The sequence below is a fragment of the Primulina huaijiensis genome, chromosome 2, assembly GCF_012295235.1.
Source record: "Primulina huaijiensis isolate GDHJ02 chromosome 2, ASM1229523v2, whole genome shotgun sequence".
Taxonomy (NCBI): Eukaryota; Viridiplantae; Streptophyta; class Magnoliopsida; order Lamiales; family Gesneriaceae; genus Primulina; species Primulina huaijiensis.
The window spans coordinates 31,904,493-31,927,877 of record NC_133307.1 but is presented as its reverse complement, the minus strand read 5'-3'; the positions used below and the strand labels follow the sequence as shown (position 1 = coordinate 31,927,877).

The 23,385-nt window shown below is 35.8% G+C and overlaps 2 protein-coding genes across 8 annotated transcripts; one reads left to right on the top strand and one right to left on the bottom strand.

Annotated features, from left to right (window-relative positions):
- Window positions 1-246: 246 nt before the first annotated feature.
- Window positions 247-3,978, bottom strand: LOC140971744 (probable serine/threonine-protein kinase PBL9). The gene is made up of 6 exons (XM_073434183.1): window positions 3,411-3,978; window positions 2,513-2,868; window positions 1,962-2,097; window positions 1,687-1,829; window positions 1,430-1,553; window positions 247-960 (listed from the first exon to the last, which is right to left on the bottom strand). Exons 1-6 carry the CDS (start codon window positions 3,466-3,468, stop codon window positions 503-505), a joined length of 1,275 nt encoding a protein of 424 aa, XP_073290284.1. The 5' UTR covers window positions 3,469-3,978; the 3' UTR covers window positions 247-502.
- Window positions 3,979-7,747: 3,769 nt separating this feature from the next.
- Window positions 7,748-23,015, top strand: LOC140971742 (E3 ubiquitin-protein ligase PRT6-like). Of its 7 annotated transcripts, none has more exons than XM_073434179.1 (19): window positions 7,748-8,047; window positions 8,280-9,338; window positions 13,303-14,459; window positions 14,604-14,744; window positions 15,415-15,658; window positions 15,743-16,456; window positions 17,019-17,219; window positions 17,345-18,030; window positions 18,671-18,722; window positions 18,803-19,436; window positions 20,376-20,584; window positions 20,670-21,193; window positions 21,276-21,380; window positions 21,518-21,584; window positions 21,713-21,790; window positions 21,922-21,990; window positions 22,423-22,529; window positions 22,690-22,756; window positions 22,853-23,015. In XM_073434179.1, the coding sequence occupies exons 1-17, from the start codon at window positions 7,979-7,981 to the stop codon at window positions 22,495-22,497; spliced, it is 6,084 nt and encodes a 2,027-aa protein (XP_073290280.1). In that variant the 5' UTR covers window positions 7,748-7,978; the 3' UTR covers window positions 22,498-22,529; window positions 22,690-22,756; window positions 22,853-23,015. The 7 variants fall into 7 exon arrangements, with proteins under 7 accessions (XP_073290280.1, XP_073290282.1, XP_073290281.1 ...); XM_073434181.1 differs by having other exon boundaries at window positions 22,690-22,760; XM_073434180.1 differs by having other exon boundaries at window positions 22,639-22,756.
- The last annotated feature ends 370 nt before the right edge of the window (window positions 23,016-23,385 follow it).

Genomic DNA, 23,385 nt, shown 5'->3' with positions numbered 1-23,385 from the left:
TGAAAAACACAACCGCACCCCATATTAATATGGATGTATATCTTTTTCCGGTAGCCGTTTCGTTGCCATAAAAAAAAAATTTATAATTTTGAATTTTTCCCATTTTACTAATTTGTACCTTACGAGATGACAGAGAACAAAAGATATGAACATAGGATTTTGATCAGCATAATAATAGCAGAGAAAAGGGTGGATGAAGATCAATCAATTAAGCAAAGTTGGGGAAATCAACCAAGAGAATTAGAACAAATGCTTTCATTTCCAAAACAATGCTTCAAAGATCTGACAACATTTTTCCAAATACCATTGAATTAACAGATTCAAAAGCTGGTCGCAACTCCAAATTAACAAATAGATCCTCTCCTAAGATATCTAAAACCAGAGATAAGAATTGAAAGAAAGAAAAAGAACTATACAACCATCTTAAACATAAGCGAATAGCGCACACAGATTTTGTTCATCCCTTACTTGATAAGTAACTTAACCTTGAATCAAAACAAGTTCATGCGTAATGTACAGAAGCCGAAGGTCTTGGATAAGCCACTTTTGCTCGTGTTTCACCAGCAGCACTGCTCCTGCAATACCTAAGTCCATTACTAGGTTGGCCACGTCGACTTGGTGGGCAATCTTTCTCGTCGTTTTTTGAAGGGTCCTTTGAATCTTGGATCTGTTCTAGAGCTGTAACAACCTCATTCATGTTCGGTCTTAACTTGGGATCCATGCATATGCATTGAAGAGCAAGGTTAGCTGCCTTTATAGCTCGAGCCATTGAATATTGGCCTTCAAGCCGAGGGTCCATAATACGGAAATTTCTGCGTTTGTTTGTGAGATAAGGTTTAGCCCATTCAACGAGATTATGTTCTCCCGGGGGACGATTCTTGTCTACTGCTTTCTTACCTGATAAAATTTCTAGAAGAACCACACCAAAGCTGTATACATCACTCTTGGAGGTTAAATGGCCTGTGCAAGGAGAATACATTATTTTCTTGGGACGAAATTGCCACTCGAATGTTTCTTAGAAACCAATATAAGTGGCCACATAGATATCAGAGATAATACTGTCATGTATTCAAGTCCATTGAAAACAGTATAATTGCATGGGATCCCATGGTGAAATTTAAGTTCTTAAGGCACAGTCTTTCCCTTCTCAAGTAAAATTATTTCAGAAAAAATTCAACAATTTCAACTGGTCATTCCAAATATTACTTGAATTCTGCGTATATAGTTTTCAAGCGTGATAGATCTTTGTAATTCAAAATTTCAACTTGCGGCAAAAGCAAGAAAGCCAAGGAAGAGCATAGAAAATATGTATAATGTAAGCTAGGCATGAAAATTCGTAAACTTATGTAAATTGGACAAAACACGGTGTAGAATTTTGGTCATGTTGATTATTGTTAATTAGAAAGAATTACATTTAATCTGTACGTACCGGTTGATAGATACTCAGGAGCAGCATATCCGTAAGTTCCCACGACTCTGGTTGAGACATGGCTCTTATCACCAGTAGGCCCATCCCTGGCCAACCCAAAGTCAGAAAGTTTGGCATTGTAGTCCTGTGAATCCACAAGCACAAAAACAAGTAAAATTACGTATTAAATAATATAAAATTGTAACTTGATTATGAGAAACCATTCTTCAAAAAATCAGTAAATTCCATTATTGCTAGAGAAACAAGAAGTTACAAACCGAATCAAGAAGAATGTTAGAAGTCTTGAAATCCCGATATATTACTTTTGTCTCTGCATTGTGAAGAAAGGCTAGCCCCCTAGCAGCACCAAGAGCAATTTTCATTCTTACTTCCCATGAAAGTGGCTGGAAGTAAGAACCTCCTGATTCATCATAAACTCAAACTATCAACTATGGTTTCAACCGGGTAAACATTTTGATAATACTTGCATTAACTTTAAACAGAGATAATGTGATTGAGATCATAGCCAATTCGTAGTTTATGCTGAACTCACTTCTAAATATGTGATTTTCCATGCTGCCTTTGGGCATGAACTCGTAGACCAAAAGTCGGTGGTCATCCTCTAAGCAGTAACCAATTAATTTTACAAGATTAGGATGACGTAGCTGCCCAAGATAGTTGATTTCTGCCTGTTGATTTGAATGAAACAAATAGCATCAGGTATATTTGTCAATTTCCATAATTTAAATTATTATAACCATTCAAGTGGAGTGATATATACGCTCCAACTGGGGGCAGTCTGCTTAAATATGCAGCAGAGTAATCTCCGACCACAAAGATATGGTATATAACAAAATAGAAAATCACATTTTCATCAAAGTTGCACGCTGTAACGACTAGAAGATATCATGGTTGTTATTTCTCTCGCTTTTACACAAGTCAATTGCATGCAAGAATTACGGGGAAATCAAATCTAACAGAACACGAAAACCTCTCCCAACACAATGGGAAAAAAATGTGTGGAAGCACCAGTAGACATCAGATACAAAACTGACAAACTCCTGAGAAATGCATAGAAGATAAGCATATGAGAATTGTACATACCAACCATTCCTTGTGACCCTGCCATCCTTCGTGGTTCAGCTTCTTCACAGCTATCACAATACCGGATCCAGCCTTTGCAGCTGAAAGTGAATGCTCCTCTATCCATCCCTTGAATACGGAACCAAAACCCCCTTCCCCCAATACGCTGTCGGGACGAAAATTTCTTGTGGATGCCTTGAGGTCATTGTATGTAAAGCTTTTCAAATTGGAAGATTGCAATATCTCACCCTCACTTCGAGGAGTTGGGGGTACAGAAGTAGAAGAACCTTTACTGCTTGAGTTACTTAACTCGGTCCCATCTTTGCTGATACTTAACTCAGTCCCATCTTTGCTGACCATTTTGAAAGAGTTCACGCCTACGTACATTATCCGGTAAGAGAACTTCAAATTTTCCAAATCAATTTGAAAACAATTAGAAAGCGTCAAACATTATTTACACCCGAATCTTGAATTTAGGTGAAGAAAAAAAGTTTAACGATAAACACTTTGGTAATTTTGCTTTGAATGATGATCACAAAGAAATGTCGATATAAATAATCATGAGAAACAAAAGCGCATCCATTATCATTCAGCTACATTAGAATATTATACTTTCGGCTGATTCTTATAGTCGCCAATGGTTTCTGCCTTAGATCCAAGAGATAGTTGGAACACTTCGTTACACAGGAATCATGTCTAAAAACTAAGCTTTAAGGTATAGATTTCTTTTGCAAACAACATATTTTACTGGATACAATTTCGAGTGGTTCTAAGCAATGATTTATCGGCTTTAAACAGAAAATGAAGAAAAATTGCAAAAATTTGTGCTCTTTCTCCATTTTTCTTAGCAAGCTAAAGAGAAATATAATGTCTTCACTCATAACCAACATTTGAAGCAAAGAAGAGTTAAAACAATTACCTGTGTCAGAATGAAAAAGGCTCTCAGATTTAACTTGGCTACTCAGGCAAATCCCCATCGCAACTCCCAAAGACTTAATCTTTTTTAACAGCAAACAGCTAAAAAAAACCGGGTCACAATTCCACAGCCCGCCTCAAGATTTTCTCTAGTCGGTAGATGCAAAAATATCAAACTAGTTTAGCTCAGAGGAATGAATGAACAAAAAAAACATCCATTATCATCCCCAGCAACCTTCTCATGAACCCAGATTTAGAGTAAAACGTCTGTTAGTTTTCTAAATCCTGTAAGGGTTTCAGCGCCTGGTGTGTGTTTCTCTGCACTGCATGCCAGTTGTGGTTGAGAGAATTAGTAAAGACACTTGAAAGCTTTGATCTTGAAGAAAAATATGAGGTTTTACCAACATGAGCTTTAAGGTTTTGTATATTTTATTCAGAAAAGATGTGCAAATTCTCGTTTTTGTTCTTTTGACTGGATCATATGGAAATTGGAAAAGTATAGACCTTCGTGCAAAGTTCACAAGATTTGTGTTGACTTTGTTGTACTTATAAGGAGACAAATGTGAGGAGAGGGTTCATTATCATTACTCAAAAAAAACACACACACATACGTTGAAGGTTGCAAGCAATTTCGTTTCACACGGCTGTAAATTTGATCGGATTACTCAACAATAGTTACATGTATCACTTTAATTTTTTTTAGAATGGATAAAATATTTATGAAATCAACTCATCTCCAATTACATTCGAAATCAGGTTAAAGAAAGAGTAAGTCATCCACCCAAGTAGCCAGAGCATGAGTAATTTGATTAGTAGAAAATTTATGGTTCCAGCATAGAGTCTGAATTCGCTGATATATTTCAAAAGAGAACTACAACTTGTTATTTTCATAGCTATGCTCTTGCAATACTCTACAATCAATTATGAAGCTTGAAATGTCTCTGTCTGGGCCATTGGGTGCTGTCACAACCATTCGAAAGAATGCGGAAAACGTTCAATATTATCGATATTCATAATAAAAAATAATAATTTTTTATGAATGATCTTATAAAATACAATCAGTAAGACCGTCTCATCCAAGTTTTTATCTTTATTATTTAGTTACCAACATTTGAACTAGCATTTTTATTTTAAAAACGATAATTTCTTATCAAGTTGAATAAATTAAGAAAATTAGTTTTTTTTTAAATTTAAAAATTAAAGCCATTATAAATTACATAAGTGCGTTGAAGAACTAAAATGGTGTATAACCATATAATAAATTATTATTTCAAGTCAAGCATACTGTTTGTGATTTGTACATGGTAAAATTAAATAATTAATCCCATGATTACTGGAATGACTTTTATATTAGCACATGTTGACTTTTTATTAAAATGCTTGGAATTTGAAAGAGTCTCCACGACAAAGTTCCAACTCTGGGTCTATTACTTCCTTCATAGTTTTTTTTATATAAAAAAATAAATATTATTATTCAAACATATGTATATTATATATGATTTTTTTTAATATGTAAACTTCTCAAAATTTATTGTAAATCTACATTAAAATACATAGACTTGGATCGAATCAGATTTTAAAAGGATGGCAATAATTTATTTATATGGGTGAGCCCACCAGAGAGTAATTAATTTTTTGAGACAATAGGGACAGCGAATGGTTGCGACTCTAATTAATTCGGGTAACTCAATAATTTAGAATAGCATGTGAGGCCACCATTTGCATTAGATGTCGCATTTTAATATTTGTATTTGTCGGTACAAAGTCGTATGCGTGTATTAATGAGCGAAACTGCTTTGCGAGACCAATCTTTTCCTCATAATTGGTTTACCCAAATCTAGCGTGACACAGCGTATATTATTTTAATATTCTACTTTTATTTAATCAAGAGAAATTTCTTAATACCTGTCATCCACATTAATCTACGAGAAAACATGTATATATGTGATTTATTCGAAAGAAAATGTCATAAATTAGAGGACTGTTACTTTATGTGTTGTATGTCGTTCTTAATAAGGTGTCGGAATTAGGAGTGATACATCGTCCCATATCGTACTGTACCGAAAATTATATATTATATCGAAAATTATGGTATAAGCAAATTCATACGATACTGTACCGAAATTTTTGGTATATTTTTCAGTATATCAAAAAATTCGGTACATATAATTAGCATACTGATTATATCGAAATTGTACGGTATATCGAAATTTCGGTACGGTATTAGTATACACCGTTTTATACCCAAAAAACCTAATTTTTTAAAATTTTTATAAATTTATTGTTCTAAAATATTATATATTTTTTCGATATTTCGGTATATACAGTTTTATATACCAATACCGTATCGAAAAATTCGGTATTTTTATCGTATCGTATCGTATCGAAATATTCGGTATACCGAAAATTAGATAAATTCCGCAATTTTTCGACACGGTAATCTCGGTATATTGAAAATTCGATATTTTTTCTCACCTTAAGTCGGAATTACACCAGAAAAAGACATCTTCAATCAAGAAACTCACTTAGTTGAAAGCTTTTTAGTTAAGACATCATCTTTTTTGTTGCCGACGTTTAGAATCAACTCCCACAAAATCATTTGGTTTTTCTAATTCCCTTCAATTATTACATCTCGAGAATTGCTTTTTACCAATTCTGGATTTTCATGGAAGAAAAACTTTGAGCAAATAGCAATATTTTAAATTAAAACCAAATACGAGTTGAAACTGGCGTCATTTTATAAATTAATTAATAGTACTTGACTTGTTCAGAGCAATGATTTATGGCAAAATGCCAAATCTCTAGTCTACTTTTGTTAGTTGGTTGCTGGGAATTTCTTGTTTGCTAAAATTTATCAAACTCTGTGGAGGACCACAACAATTGGGACTTGAGATGGAAAATCATAGGTTAGATAAGCTGCTAAGATAATGGTATATTTGACAATTAATTAATATAAAATAAGATTAAGAAAATAAAACAATTGATTGTATGCGTATATTTATTTAAGTACAGTTTTTTTTTATAAAACATTAAATTTTCTCCTAAAATCGTCAAGTTCATCATGATAAAAATCTAAGCTTAGTTTTCGTCGAAAAACGATCATAGCCATCAGAATCGGGAAAAATATGATTATTGTTTTTAGGTTTGTAAGGTTCAAACATACTCAATCACGTGAACTGAAATTCTTATACTAAACACTTGAAATTTGGATGACACACAGTTGTTTGTTTCTAAAAAAATGCAAAGCTTATTTTCCTTTATTTCTAAACTTCAATTGCTTATCGGGCCAAAAATTTGTGGGGCTTTTGTAGCAAGGTCCTGAATATGGAACCCAAAGCTAGTAATCGGCTAGTCAACTACAAATAATTGGGCCGTCTTTTGTTTAACTGGACTTTAGGCCCATTAAATATGCTCCTCCCAGTTGCCCGTTTAATTGAAATCCTGGTATCACTACTATTATTTACCAAACTATTTGTTTTACTAGTCAAATTGCTCTTTTCCCAACTATAAAAAATTTAATTTCATTTCCGATTAAAAACAAAGAAGAAGAAATTTGAGAATATAATTATTGAAATCCGCGTTTCACGTATTTTCAATTAGTTATGGATAATACAATATTTACTAAGGAATGAAATAAGAAACAATTGTGTTTAGAAATATTTTTTAAAAATATTTAAAGAAGGCGAATTAATTAATCATTTCGACTTAAAATTTATTACGAATTTGACAGGACAGACAAATATTTTAATAGTTATTATTATTATTAAAGTAAATGTAATGTAAAGCAGAGTTTATCTTTGACGAAATTATCCGCGAGGTGATAGTAACAGTGTGTTTGAAAATCAGGATTTGGGATGATTTCATGATATTTGAATTTCAAAAGCATAGTGATTCAAAAAAAGAATTCGGATTTGTTTAGAATTTTATGGGATTTCATGAGATTTCCAATGATTATATCCAAATCCCATCAAATTTGATAAGATTTGGTGGGATTTGAATTTTAAAAACATGCAACTAATTTTATATCCAAATCCAATCAAATTTGATAAGATTTCTAAGGACAGCTTAGTAAAATTTTAAAATTCCAAATTCGAATCTTTTTTTCTCCAAACAAGAAATGGATTTATAAATATCATTTTTAAATTTTAAACCAAACACCAAATGAAATTTCAAATACTTGAATTTTCAAATCCAGTTTCAAATCTAAATCCAAATCCAAATCCAAATCTAAATCTAAATCTATATTTATAAAGAAACAAGGTAAAAGTCCCGAAATCCGACCACTTTTTAATTATTATTATTATTATTATTATTATTAATTAGTAAACATACTAAAATCAAGAGAGATTTCTCAACGTATAATTGGATCATCTAGATTTATTCTAGCCTTGCTAGGGTTTTTGATAATTTTCTCCCAATTTACTCCATTTAATGAATGTTACGATCACTATGTATATGAATGTGTATAGATGATATATATTCGTCGGTGAGTGTGGTTGACAGTGAGCTTCAGCCCTGGGGAGCGAAAGCTGTGAAATTGATAAGTGTTCTTGCATCGATTGGATTCGTGATATGTTTCGGATGGAGGTTGAATCTACGGCGGAATCAATTCCTCCATCTAATTACGGTCTCATCATTCAGGTACGCTCGAATCAAACTGCTAAAATTTAAGCTAAATAGTGTGAATTGTGATTAAATTTATAAAGTAGTAGAAATACGTTCAATGTCAGGAGAATTATGGATGGATTACGGTGTTGTATTTTTTTTTTTTAAACTACCGAGAGTAAGTTACGTTCTGAAATACGACTGGATTTTAGAATTGTTAACCGTGTTGTATAGGAGATATAAATTTTGTTTTTTTTATGTGTTCCAGAGGCTCTCACTGCTGGGAGTCCCGGATGAAAACTTGAATCATGGACAGCATGGTTTGGTGGCTTATGCGAAGAATAATGGATTTCGGGTACCACAGTTGGTATCTGCAATTTTGCCAAGTGATGAGTTGGAGGAGGGTGAAAATGTGTTCCGTGAGAGCTTGAGTTGGTTGCAGTGGCTGATGTTTGAAGGTGAACCTAATGTGGCCTTAGAACACCTGACTAAATTGAGTGAAAATGAACGCGGTGTTTGTGGGGCTGTCTGGGAGAACAATGATATCGCATACCGCTGTCGGACGTGCGAGCATGATCCAACATGTGCAATTTGCGTTCCTTGTTTTGAGAATGGAAACCATAAGGATCACGATTACTCTGTCATATATACAGGCGGAGGGTGCTGTGATTGTGGAGATGTTACTGCATGGAAACAGGAAGGATTTTGCTCCAAGCACAGAGGTGCAGAACAGATACAACCCCTTCCTGAGAACTTTGCGAAGTCTATGGGACCTGTTATGGACTTATTGCTTGGTTATTGGAATAACAAGCTACAATGTGGGAAAAGGATCTCTGAGGAGAGTCCTAGAGCCTCTGACCATGCTGCTGAGCTTCAAAAGATTGCAGATGAGTTGACCTCTGTCGTGGTGGAGATGCTATTGAATTTTTGCAAACACAGTGAAAGTTTGCTAAGTTTTATTTCAGGGAGAGTGTACTCTTCGGTTGGTCTTTTGGACGCTCTATTGAGGGCTGAGAGTTTCATGCATGATAGTGTTGTTGGAAAGCTCCATGAGTTACTTTTGAAATTGCTGGGTGAACCTGTATTTAAATATGAATTTGCAAAAGTATTTGTAAGATATTATCCTATGATTGTGGATGAAGCCATAAAAGAGTCAAGTGATACTGTATTCAAGAAAAATCCGTTGCTGTCTACATTTTCTGTCCAAATTCTGACTGTGCCGACTCTGACACCGCGGCTAGTGGAGGAAATGAATCTGATGGACATGCTGTTGCAATGCTTAGAAAATATATTTGTTGCTTGTGCCAGAGATGATGGAAGGCTTCAGGTAGTGTAATTATTTTTTTAACATTCATTTCTGCTTGTGCTTACTGCACATTTAATCTCACTCTCCTGTAATGTTTACATTAACCGCCTTTTCTTCATGGGGTGGTGATTTGTCAACTGCTAGCTGTGAAATTTTTTTTGGAAGTTGAAAAGTTAAGTTTTCTAGTCCTGTTGACCATAATACAACACTAATTTTTTTGCTATTTTAATTTCCATATTATCTTCATTTTGTTAAATTAAATTAATTGTATATGGATAAAATTTGTGATTTGTATATTATTTTATATAAATAAATTTCATGCACATGTAACGCTTGTGCGTCAGTGACTAGTATATTATAGTAACTATCTTTGATTGGTCGGTATGTCCACTTCTTTATTTAAAAAAAAAACTTTATTTTGAATTAATTTACATTTTATTTCATGAATATATTAATCCACATAAAAGAAAAAATTGCTTCGATTGAGAAAACTGTCTACCCAATTAAATTGGTGGACAAAATATTTTCGATCAATTAAATATTTTTTAAAACGCGCAATGCGCGCGCCCAACCAATTTCTTTATCTTCATTTTTGTTATGTTTTTTCTCATAACAATACAATATAAATAAATTTAACATATTGCTAAATTTTTTGGAAATTTTAAATATTGAAAACTAAATTTGTATATTAATAATTAGATGAAAGAAACATTGGAAAAAAGGCCAAATATTGATGGCGGTTATCTACATAGGGGTTACTTTAGGAAGAACACATAAAAACTGGAAGCACACCAAGTGACTAAGGTGGCTACTATATGGTGCTCTTCGTTGATAATATAGTAGTAGATAAAAAGCAAGATCAAATGGATTAAAGAGGGGGATCAGAATTCAAAGTTTTTTCACTCGCTATTGAATCACCGGAGGAGTAAGGCTACCATTAATAGATTGGAAATGGATGATGGATCGATTACAAGTGACGAAGATGAAATTGTCTCCATTATCTTGAAGTTTTTTAAGGAGTTGTATGATGTGACAGATGAGAGAAGTTGGGGGATTGCAGGAGTGGATTGGTGCCCCATTAATGATGCATTGAGTCAAGAATTGGAGAGACAATTTTCTGAAGATGAGATAAAGATAGCAGTTTTTCAATGTGATGATGGTAAGAGTCCAGGGGCTGATGGGTTTACTTTGGCTTTTTTTCAAGAATGTTGGGAAATAGTCAAAAGAGATTTAATGAAGGTTTTCGATGAGTTCTTTCGAACCGCAATCATAAATGGTGTTACCAACGAAACATATATTTGTTTGATCCGGGAAAAAAATGAATCTATCAAAGTTAAGGATTTCAGACCGATAAGCCTCACAACAAGTTTGTATAAAATAATAGCAAAAGTCTTAACTGCTAGGATCAGGAATGTCATATCAGAGACAATATCAGAATCTCAGAATGCTTTTGTGGAGGGAAGACAGATTCTCGACTGTGGCATTATAGCGAATGAACTTGTTGAAAAAGGAAGGAGCAAGAAGAAAAAAAGATGGGTGCTTAAGGTAGATTTTGAAAAGGCTTACGATAATGTGAATTGGGATTTCCTAGATTTTGTTTTGATGAAAAAAGGGTTTGGAGAGAGATGGAGAAAATGGATCAAAGGATGTGTGTCGAACGTAACATTCTCGGTTATGATTAATGAGAGACCGAGGGGTCTCCTTTTTTGTTTAATTTGGTTGTGGATGTATTGGGGAGATTGATTGATAAAGCTAAAGGAAGAAATCTTATAAAAGGGATTGAGGTGGGTAGAGACAAAGTAGAGATATCTCACATTCAGTTTGCGGATGACATAATATTCTTTGTGAGGAATGAGGACCACATCAGGTTCTTGGTTCAAGTGGTGATATCATTTTGTCATATGTCTGGATTAAGAATCAATTGGGAAAAAAGTGCGATTTTGGGTATTCATTGTGATCAAAGGGAAGTTGACCTGTTAGCACAACAAATTGGATGTGGTACTGAGTGTTGGCCAATTACTTATTTGGGAAAGCCTTTAGGTGGAAATCGGTTAAAAGCTTCATTTTGGGAACCCATTATGGCTAAGATGTCGAAAAAATTAGCAAGTTGGAAAATAACTTTTTTGTCAAGAGGGAGAAGATTAACATTGATATCATCGGTTTTAAATTCAATTCCGATATATTATGTTTTTTTTTAGAGTTCCAAAAGGTATAGTAGAGATGATGGAGAAGATTTCAAGAAATTTTTTTTGGGATGGAGCGGATGGAGATTTGTATAGTCATTTGGTCGCGTGGAAACATGTGTGCAAACCTAAGGAAAAAGGTGGATTGGGTGTGGGGAATATTATCTTGAGAAACAAGGCCATGTTGGGGAAGTGGTGGTGGAGATTTTGTGCGGAAGATGGGACACTTTGGAAGAAAATTATTGTAAGTTTATATGGTTTACAAGGGAATGGGTGGGATGCAGGGTTGGCAAGGAACGTTACATTCAAGTGCCCTTGGAAGTTTATTTCCCGAATATACCCGACTTTTCAACAGCTTGTCTCAATTGAGGTGAGAGGGAGAAATAAGGCGAGATTTTGGGAAGATATGTGGGTGGGAGAGTCGTCTTTCAAAGAGCTTTTTCCAGCTTTATTTCAGTTATCAACAGTTCATAATTTGCCTATTTCATATTTTGTGTCGTTCGATAATGCAATGTCTACTCATTCTTGGGACTTTCATTTTAGGAGGGCAATCAGCGATCAAGAACTTCTTCAATTGTCCGAGCTATTACGTGTGTTAGAATCAATTAGGTTGATTGAAGGGGTAGATGATTTCAGAGTGTGGCGAGGAGATTCTTCTGGTCTTTTTTCGGTTAAATCATTCTTCTAGTCTTTTTTTCCTCCTACACGTTTTCCGATTTTTCCTCATCACGATCAAATTTGGAAAGTATCGGTTCCAATAAAAATTCAAGTTTTCTCGTGGGCTGCAACTTTGGGTAAGCTACCGACCTCGGAAACGATACAAAAAAAGTTGCCCTCAATTGCTATTTGCCCAAATTGGTGTGTGTTGTGTAGAAATGACAACGAAACTCAGGATCATATACTCATACATTGTCCTTTCACGATCGGATTGTGGGTTAAAACTTTGCAAAAACTTGGATTAGTTTGGGTATTGCCGAAGTCAACAAAAGATTTATTTGGTATGGATTTGGGGCAACTGACTGGAAAGAGGGGAAGAACTTTTTGGCAAGTCGTGGTTCATTGCATATGCTAGACAGTATGGTTGGAAAGAAATAGAAGAATTTTGATGAAATAACAGAAAATAGAGAACATTGCTGGGAAAGAATCAAGATAACAGTAGCTACGTGGATCGGAACTCATGATGACTTCAAGAATGTCTCCATCTTTGATCTATTGCGAGATTGGGCTTTTGTGTTTCATTAAATCAAATTAGTGATATGTACTTCATGATAGTGGACCTCTGGTCCACTAATGTAATTGTTTTTATCATATCATTAATAAAATATCGTTTCTTATAAAAAAAAAAAAGAAGATAATATAGTAATAGATATATTCATGTTTTTTTTTCGATGACTTTTGGTCTCATTGATGTTAACCAGTCCTAATCTATGGTGACTGCCATTGGATATATACAGACACATTGCTTAGGTGTGTTCTAAATGATTTCTGGATCAAAATTTACTTTCCGCTTTTTGTTTGGCTATATTTGTTGGCTGCTCTTTTTGCAACCCACTAACAACTCTAATTCTAGTATTCCTACCTTCGGATGTGTATTACAGTCTATGGGGTTCTCTAATGCTATTGTCTCTCCTTGAGTTTGAGAATGTTGATGTTCTAATTACTTGAATATTATGCTGTAGTTTAGTATTTGGTTTTGAAGTTGTAGTAATTTGTTTGGTTGTGGTTCTTATCCAGTATTTTTAATTGTGTTCTCTCTATTATTTGAATCGTACCGGAAAACGTTCATTTCAGCTGCTTTTCAGGTTTCTAAATGGGCGCCCTTGTATGAAACTTCTCTTCATGTGGTTGAAGATATTAGGTTTGTGATGAGCCATGCTGTTGTACCCAAATATTTATGCAACAGCCGGCGAGATTTAGTTAAGACGTGGATGAGATTATTGGCTTCTGTGCAAGGTATGAATGCTCAAAAGCGAGAAATGGGCAATCACATAGAAGAAGAAAATGAGAATGTTCATTTGCCTTTTGTATTATGTCACTCCATATCCAACATTCTCTCTCTTTTAGTGGTTGGGGCATTTTTAGTGAGTAGCAATTTGGGTACTAGGGAGGAAAAAGCGTATGAACTAGTGTGTGAAGACCAAGACTGCCCAAGACTTGCAAAGGTGGGAAGGCTCTCGCAGGAAAGTTACATCAGTAGTATTACAGGGAAGAGCTCGTCAGATGATTCCAAGACTGTGGACCGTTTCCCTGTACCATCGTCTGCTTTGTGGTTATTGCACGAGTGTTTGAGATCTATGGAAAATTGGTTGGGATTGGATAATACAGTTGGAACCCTTGGTGCCTCTTCCCTGAAAATAAGTAATTGCTCTGGTAATAATTTTTTTGCTCTGAAAAGAACGCTCTCTGAGTTTAGAAGAGGCAGATTAATGTTTAAATCATCCAGTGTGTCCTATTGCGAGCTTTCTACTTCAAGTGAAGCTCATGATAAACAAAGTAACATTGGTATAGGGTCCGAATGCGGTGCTTCCACAGGACAAGAAGCTGGTTTTGATGATAATATGCTAGAAGGAGAAAGCATCATTGAACTGGAGAGGCTACGAGTCCTAAGTTTGTCAGACTGGCCTGATATCACATTTGATGTTAGTTCACAAGAAATCTCAATAAATATTCCAATACATCGGCTGCTTTCAATGGTCTTACGAACTGCACTCAAAATATGTTACGGTGAATCTATCTCATCATCTTTTCTCAATGCTGGCTCTGCTGACCAATCTCTTGCCAGATCAAGTGACTTTCTTGGCCAGATTTTAGAAGGCTGCCACCCTTATGGGTTTTCTGCTTTTGTGATGGAGCATCCTTTGCGAATTAGGGTTTTCTGTGCTGAGGTACATGCTGGGATGTGGCACAGGAATGGTGATACTCCTATATTATTTAGCGAGTGGTATCGCTCAGTTCGATGGTATATGCCCTCTAAATTCGATTAAGAATTTGTCCGTCTAAGATTTATGCTGATTCCTTTTGGCGTATCCCCTAGACATTTTTTTTATTACTATTAATTTTAATTTTGTACTCGATAATTTCTTCACTTTTGGCTTTTATTCAGGTCTGAACAGGGTCAGGAACTTGATCTCTTCTTGCTCCAGTGCTGTGCTTCATTAGCTCCAGCTGATCTTTTTGTCAAGAGAATTCTTGAACGTTTTGGGTTGGCAGACTACCTATCTCTGAACCTTGAGCAGCCAAGCGAGTATATAATTTCCTATTCGACTTTCCCTTCTGGGCAACTTTTGCACTAAATGGAGTGGTCATTTATAAATTTTCCCTGTGCCACCAATTTCCGCCTTCTGCATGCTATCGATTGAGAACACGTGAACCATATTTTCGATGACTAGACCTTATCTTTGAAGTGTTAATTAACATGGCGTTTTTGTGGTTATTAAATGCTTTTTTCTATGTTTCCATAGCTGTGCCATTTTGCAAAATGAATTAACTTTTAGTTTATTTCAGTATTATTTAAATTCTTAAGCAGTTTTTAAAGAAGCTCTAATTGATGTGAGAATGAGCATAGCCATGACAATATTATTTTACGAGGCACATGATTGTGAAATGAAGAAATGATTACTTTGGCACCACATTGATTAAAATATAAATGCGTTCCAAGGTTTTTATCCACTGCCTGAATAGAGTAACCATTGTCGCTGCAGTTCTTTATGTTCTGGCAGTATCTATTTAAATATTAATCAGATACTTTCCTAAAACATAACCTAGAATCAGATATGTGACCGTTTCATGGATGGTCGTGTTGACAATTCTGCATCCTTTCTTCAGGCCGAAGAAGAGTAATTTTTTTTCTTTTAAAAAAGTAATTTTTACATCCAATCAATTGATTCTTTTTTTGCATGATTTTGTTTTTTCAGGCACGAACCAACTCTAGTAACAGAAATGCTTACTCTGCTAATACAAATAGTGAAAGAAAGGAGATTTTGTGGGCTAACAACTGCTGAATGTTTGCAAAAAGAGTTGGTATATAAGCTTTCAATTGGAGATGCCACTCGGAGTCAGCTTGTTAAATCTCTTCCTCGAGATCTTGCCAAAATTGATAAAATTCAAGAAATATTAGATACAGTTGCTGAATATTCACATCCATCTGGCATGACTCAGGTTTGAGCTACATGCCAACTGCCAAGTCAATGTTAATTTTGAGTCGATCAGTCATTGATAGTCACTCTTATTTTCTGTAATTAGGGCATGTATAGACTTCTTTCGCCGTACTGGAAGGAGCTGGATTTATACCATCCTCGTTGGAATTATAGGGATCTACAGGCTGCTGAGGAAAGATACTCACGGTTCTGTAATGTTTCTGCATTGGTAAATCAACTTCCTAGATGGACAAAGATTTATTATCCTCTCAGGGGTTTAGCTAAAATCGCCACCTGCAGAACACTTGCTGAAATTGTTCGAGCAGTTCTGTTTTATGCTGTTCACTCTGAGAAACTTGTGGCATCACGTGCTTCAGATGCTGTTCTTTTAACGGGATTACACTTGTTGGCATTGGCCCTGGATGTATGTAGGGTTCATAAGGAGTCTGGCGATCCTTTATGTTCTGAAGGTGATGTTATCCCATTTTTGGCATTTGCCACTGAAGAAGTATCCACAAGCAACAATGGTGATCAGAGTATTTTGTCACTCCTTGTCTCGTTGAGGAGAATGCATGAGAAAGAAAATGCAGAGAACTTTATGGAAGCTGTAAAATTTAGTATCTCATCTTTGGTATCAAGTCTACTCAATAAGTTTTCAGAGCTTGAACCTGGATGCATGACGAAATTGCAAAAACTTGCGCCTGAAAGTGCCAATTATTTTCTTAATTCTGTGGTAAATAATAGTTTCAAAGAGGCAGAGTCCACTTCTGAAAGTGAAAAGCTCAAAGCAAAATCTCGAGAAAGACAAGCTGCTATTTTGGTAAGATCATATTTTGGGTTTAATTAATTTGTGTACCTAGAAAAGTCTGAACTACTTCTGAATCCCTGCCTGCCTGCCATTTCTTTTCATATCAATATCTTTTGCGAGGGATGAAAGAACCTGTGATTGAAATATGTTGGGGAATTTCACTGTCTATATTTTATGAAACTAAGCTTTTATAAAGTAGAAGGTTTATGTTTGTCCATATTTCCATTTTATATAAGTCACTATGCAGATGCATTGAACATTTATTGTGATAACAGAGTTTGCTCGCTTCTACAAATTTTGACAAGGAAAATTAGTTTCGAATCCCTTCTTAAATAGTTATAGTTGCCCATAATATCTTCTTTTGTGTATTGATGATTTTTCTTAGTTGATGACTGGGTAGGCAGTTAAGACTCAAATTCCTTGGTGGGGTGACATGGCCTTATTTCTTTGTCAGGCAGCATTAGATAAAATTTGATATATTTTGAGCTCTGTTACTTTTATTTTTGGCTGGTTTGTGTTGTGATATTATCTAGTCGTTCACGTTTAATTATCGTATCCGAATTCTGATACACAGGAAAGGATGAGAGATCAACAGTCCAAGTTTTTGGAGAGCTTTAATACCAGTGAAGATGATGAGATGGATGATGTCAAATCTGAGGGAGAAATGTGTGATTCTGAAACTAATAATGAAATACAAGATTCTGTTCAAGTCAGTTGCTCTCTCTGCCATGATCCCAAATCGAGAAGTCCTGTATCATTCTTAGTTCTTCTTCAGGTAAGAATTTTCCTCTTCTCATTTTTCATTGACGTGAGATTGTGTTCCAATCAATTTAAATACTATAGCTCTTCATTTAACATATATTGTACATCATTATGATTTCTCCTACTTTTTATGTATAGAAATCCCGGCTTCTGAGTTTTGTCGACAAAGGACCTCCTTCTTGGGAACAAGTTACCCAGTCTGGCAAAGAGCATGTTTCTAGCATCCCCACTACTTATAATGGTATATTGCCTGTCAATATCTCAGATGGCTCCAATGTGGTTTCATCTTCGCAGTTGATCGATGTAGTTCAGAGTGCTTTAAACGATCTTGCTTCCTTGGGACAACCAGCGGAAGTTGATTGTTTTTTGCAATTTGTTAAGGCTAGATTCCCTTCCCTTAAGAATGTTCAGCTCCCTTGCATGTCAACAGACAAGATGGAGGGGACACCGTCCTCTCTTGAGACATTTGAAGAACACATGTATCTGTTGATCAAGGGATCTCCATCCGGTTCAAAAAATTCAGATTCCCCAAATAAAGACGGAATTTTTTTAGCCTCTGAAAGTGACATGGAAAGAAGGGGCTGTGCTGAATCTCTTTTATTGGGTAAATACATTGCTGCGCTATCTAAAGAACCAACAGATGGCCCCTCAGCTTCAAAGATTAATCACTCTCGGAGTGATCGGATGCAGTCAGAAGCTAATACATGGCATTTAGAACACGATAAATTTGTTCCTGCTGGTAGTGATGGGATTTATGTTTCTTCCTGCGGGCATGCGGTGCATCAAGGATGTCTTGATCGCTATTTATCATCACTCAGGGAAAGGTATATCTTTCTCATATACACAACCACTACCGCACCCTCCAAGAGAAAAATCACATACACACACATCATCATCATCTGGACTTGCTGGAGCATTCTAGACCACCTACCATTTGAAATATCTGAGCTTCATGCCTAGTGAACTGTGAAAAACCTGACTGAAATACAAAACCATCTGAAAGAGCATAAGCATGAGGCTTTTTTTGGTTTATCTTGTTTGAAATTGCTTCTTCGTCATTTTTCCCGCAATTAGATCATGGTTTCTTGATTAATTCTATGTAGTTGGATGTTCTTAATGTATCCTATATTTTTGTGCAGAAGGGTATAGACTCTTCTCCACTTGTCAGAGCTAGGTCGACATTTGATTCATTTTAAGTAGGTCCATAGTGTTGAGTTCGATGGTCGAGCCTCTAGGATTTCCATTTTTCTATGCTTTCTCTTCCACAGATTTGAATATCTTATTCATACCTGAAGACACGAGTTTTGCTGCCGACTTGTCATGTACAGCAACAGTGCTTGTGTTTACATTGGCCTCCAGATTAAAAGGCTAAATGTTAATAATATCACCATAAAACTTTATTGTTGTTTTTAAACATGGAAATGAATTAAAAGGATTGGTTTGCTTGCTTTGCTATGAATGCAGATATATCAGAAGAATTGTCTTTGAAGGAGGGCACATTGTGGATCCAGATCAGGTAAAACCCCTTTATCTATCTTGAACCTTTGGGTCTAAGGATTGTAAAATTGTTTTGACAGTGGTCACACCATTTGTCAGGGCGAGTTTCTCTGTCCAGTGTGTAGAGGACTTGCAAACGCTGTTCTCCCAGCATTGCCTGGAGATCTGAGAAAGATTCCTCAGCCTTCAGTTGTTTCGACTAGAAATTTCATGGATGTTGGTTACCCTTCAACCTCGTCAGAGATGGTTGGTTCCCTACGTCTTCAAGATGCATTGTCACTAGTACAATCTGCCGCAAATGTTGCTGGGAGTAACAAGAATCTAGCAGCTTTTCCATCACGAAATGTGAGTGTAATATCGAATCTTGAACCTATCCTTCGTCTGTTATGTGGAGTGTACTATCCAGGCCAGGACAAGATTTTAGAAACTGGCAGGGTAAGCAACTCATTGATTCTGTGGGATACACTAAGGTACTCCCTCATATCAACTGAAATTGCTGCTCGGTCAAGAAAGAGTTCATTGAGTTCAAATTACAGCCTTGGCACATTGTATCGGGAACTTAACTCTTCTAGCGGTTTTATATTATCCTTGCTCATGGATGCTACTCAAAGCATTCGAACATCAAATTCTCTGACTGTCCTTTTAAGATTAAGAGGCATTCAGCTTTGTGCCAAGTCTTTATGTTATGGCGCTTCTCCAAACGAGTATTCCAGTCACCTTTGCCAACAAGGAGGTATGGTTCGTAGTGCTGGTTTACTTTTCCCGAATGATGTTTCTCGCGACTGGTATCTGAAATCGGAAATCTTAAGAAATGACATCTCAAGATGTTTTTAAGGAAATCAATTGATTTTATAATTGTTTTATTATTGTGGGACATCAAATGGAAATGTGATTTATATGTATTTTGTTTAAGCTGTATCTTATATCAGATGTTAAGACACAACGCCATCATCGATTTTGGTTACTTTATATGAATGTTTCATTGCCATTTACTTCTTTTCAAATTTCAACTGTTTATTTGTTCTTGTGATTTAGTATGAAAATGTCACTGCTTCAAAAATTTGAATGAAGAATCAAGTTTTTTTGGTCCTTTATTGGAAACAAAATTTATGCAATCAGAGGATGACATGTCATTTCAGTCCATCAGTGGGTTGAAATCTCCATCACAGAATATGTCCTGATACAAACAAGTTATACTTTTTTTTATTAAGGCTAATACAGGTTGCGATTCAATTAATATGAACTAAACGGGTTTGTTTTGAGGTATTTATCCAGCCATTCCTAAAGTGGAATCCATTATGTGATATTCTTCCCCAGCTGAGATGCATCTACTTCTACTCCTTCAAAAGATCTGTCTGTTCTCTTCTTTCCAAGGCCCCAATAAATTGCCATTATCGCTAACTTACAGCTTTCTGAACTTTTTATCTCTTCTAAACACATAATCAGTTTCCCACAAATGTGTTGCATTTTCTGGCCATTAGCATGACACATCTTTCACCTCACCCACTTCAATATGATGACCTGCTTGTGAATTCAAATGAATGAACAATGAGTAGTTTGTGAGCATAGAGAATAGTAGAGTTATGTTGACCAACACAATTTTGTTTCTCTTTCTAGACATTGTATTTTTTGTTACTACATTTGAAGTTGTGTATTATATTATGGTTTTCAGGTAGTATGCTTTATATATTAGACAATGCTGAAGCAGAAGTTCAGTACCCAGACACCCAGTTATGGAGACGCCTTTCTGAGCCCGTCCTTGCCTGTGATGCCTTTTCATCATTAATGTGGACACTCTTCTGTCTTCCGTGGCCAATTTTATCTTGCAAGGAATCCTATATGTCTCTTGTTCATGCTTTTTATGTTGTTTCTGTGACTCAGGTGAAAAAGAATGTCTCTTGATTGACCTGTAAAAGACATAAACTTGCTACATTTTCCTGACCTTTTGTTTAATCTTGTGCAACAGGCTATACTTACATACTACAGAAAAAAACAAGGCATTATAAGTGGGTTGGGATGCCATGATTGTTTGATCACTGACATCGACAAAGCTGTGGGGGAATACGGAGAAATTGTGCAGTGTTTTGATTCCTATTATGTTGATGCTACTTATGGCATTTATGATTCAATCCGTAGTCTAACCTTTCCTTATTTGAGGAGATGTGCATTACTTTGGAAACTAATAAATTGTTCGAATTCAGTCCCATTCAACAATGGGATTCAAACGTGGGATGAATCTGAATACGCAGAATGTGCTAATAACCCTGCGGAAGAGCTTCCTGAGGTTGAAAAGCTTGAGAAGATGTTCTGCATTCCCGCACTTGGTGTCATTATTGCTGATAAAAAATTGCGACTCACAGCTTCGAGATGGCTGCGCCATTTTTCTGAAGCCTTAAGATTTCATAAATCCCAATGTCTAGTGAGATGTACTCCTCCAGTCCCATTTAGGCTAATGCTTTTGCCTCATCTTTACCAGGATTTGTTGCAGAGGTGGGTTTGTTTGTTAATGCACCATAGTTTTGCTTATTTTTGCATGAATTTATTAATGATGTGGGAGACTGTCAAACATCAGGTATATCAAAAAGTGTTGTCCCGACTGTGGAGCTTTAAAGGAAGAGCCTGCTTTGTGCTTGCTGTGTGGTAAATTGTGCTCACCTAGCTGGAAAACATGCTGCAGGTTATAACACTATCTTATTTTAGATGTGATTAATGCTCATTCGTGCTCATAAAACATATATTATGCGTGTGCGCACCATGCTGGTATCTTGCATTGAGCTCTTAGTAAATTTTTGACTCTGATCCTTTATTCTCAAGGGAAACTGGTTGTCAGACTCATGCGATGGCCTGTGGTGCTGGTATTGGTGTATTCCTCTTGATTAGAGTACGTTGAATATTTGACTAGATTTATGCTACTTTCTTGTCAGCATATGAAAACCTCAACATGTTATCTTCATATCTGGCATGGAGCTTTTATGTCGTCCGGATAATGATAAACTTATATCGTCGCAGAGAACTACTATCTTGCTTCAGAGATCTGCACGGCAGGCACCTTGGCCATCTCCCTACTTAGATGCATTTGGTGAAGAGGTAAATTGGTTTTTCTAAACGCTTATGGTGCTTGAAAAATTAATTTTTCACCTAATTCTTTAGCTTCCCAAGATGAAAGCTGCCTTTGCCATATTGCTAAGTTCAGCAGCCTTTTCCCTTTATTTTTGCAGGATGTTGAAATGCATAGAGGGAAACCTTTGTTTTTGAATGAAGAACGATATGCAGCTTTGACTCATATGGTAAATGGCAATGCTTTCTTTCCCCTCGTTATTATAGTTTGATTCATGTTTTGACCGTGTAGCACCTTAACTTTAGCTCTTGTTTTTAGATGCAGTTTTTTATGCCTTTACTGGTTTGTTTAAGCAGATTCGCTTTCCTCTGACAATATCATGAACAAATATCAGTAGCCATGATTGAAGGAAATTTCTTTAGCTATTATATTCCCATCTGGAATTCTATGCTATATGGTGGTTTTGTATAGGATTAGATGGTGTTATGCCAGTGATTTTCAGCTTTTCTCTGACAATATCATGAACAAATATCTACTGACTTTGAGAGACAACAGCCTTAACTTTGAAGAACTTTTTTGTGTTGAGAAAATAATAATTATAATATTCTTTGTGTCAATGCTTCTGTTTTTATCTGCCTTAACTTTAGATTCTGCTCTCTAGGTGGCTTCTCATGGGCTTGATCGGAGTTCAAAGGTGCTTCGGCAAACAACAACTGGTTCTTTTTTTGTGTTTTAGCTCATAGATGTGCAATTGAATTAATTCTTTTGGTGAGTTTTGGGTTTACGCATGGATCATGGTCATCATGTTCTTGGTGTTTAACTTGTTCTCCACAATAATTTTTATTAGTTTCTGAATGATTTTTTGAAGGCTGTATAGATTTAGATTATTTGGTTAATTCCAAAGAAATGCAATCCTCCATACCTCCAGATTCATAATCAAACAGGGGATCTGAGGGGCCGTAGCAGTGTTTGGGTTTTGTACATATCAGCTTGAGGTAGGTGTGGTTTTAGATTGTTGGATAGAATATCTTTACTTTGTTTTGTTCATACCCTCGTCTTCATGTGAAGTGAATTTCCTTTTTATTTTTCAGGTAAATTTAGGTTTTGCATTCGTTGAGTTGAAAACTTCTAAAAGGGGGGCGGTGGTTCTATTGCTGAAATCTGTCTTCTGCCTTTTGTACAGTTCGGGAAACTCAATGTGGTGTAAAATCCCCAACATTTTGTAATGATTATATATTAATTGATTTTATCCTTTTTTCCGTATAATGGAGGTGTGTAGTACATTTAAAATTCGGTCTAATTTAGTTAGTGTTTCCCAGTAATTGATTGTATGACCAAGTGGGTCGTCTAGTTTTTGTGTTTGCATGTCTCTATCGGCTGAACACACGTGTAATCTCAATGGGTGTTAGGTTCCTGTCCCGTATAAAAAAATCTGATGAATGCTCGGTAGCCATTGGGACATACACGTGCTCAAGTTCGTGTGCTAGTTTGGTGTACATAAGCATGTGTTTTGTTTGAGCAAGGTGCTCAAGTTCGGGATTAAGAAAATAACATTTCAGGGAAAATAATAGTACTACATGGATCAGGTCATCGGGGCTGTAGATTTCTCATTTTCATCCGATAA

Coding starts and splice junctions, on each gene's coding strand:
- LOC140971742 (XM_073434179.1), top strand. CDS start 7,979: ATGTTTCGGATGGAGGTTGAATCTACGGCGGAATCAATTCCTCCATCT. Junction 19,437..20,375: donor TCACCTTTGCCAACAAGGAG/GTATGGTTCGTA, acceptor TATGGTTTTCAG/GTAGTATGCTTTATATATTA. Junction 21,194..21,275: donor TACCAGGATTTGTTGCAGAG/GTGGGTTTGTTT, acceptor GTCAAACATCAG/GTATATCAAAAAGTGTTGTC.
- LOC140971744 (XM_073434183.1), bottom strand. CDS start 3,468: ATGGGGATTTGCCTGAGTAGCCAAGTTAAATCTGAGAGCCTTTTTCAT. Junction 2,098..2,512: donor AGGGTCACAAGGAATGGTTG/GTATGTACAATT, acceptor TCAAATCAACAG/GCAGAAATCAACTATCTTGG. Junction 1,554..1,686: donor CTAACATTCTTCTTGATTCG/GTTTGTAACTTC, acceptor GTGGATTCACAG/GACTACAATGCCAAACTTTC.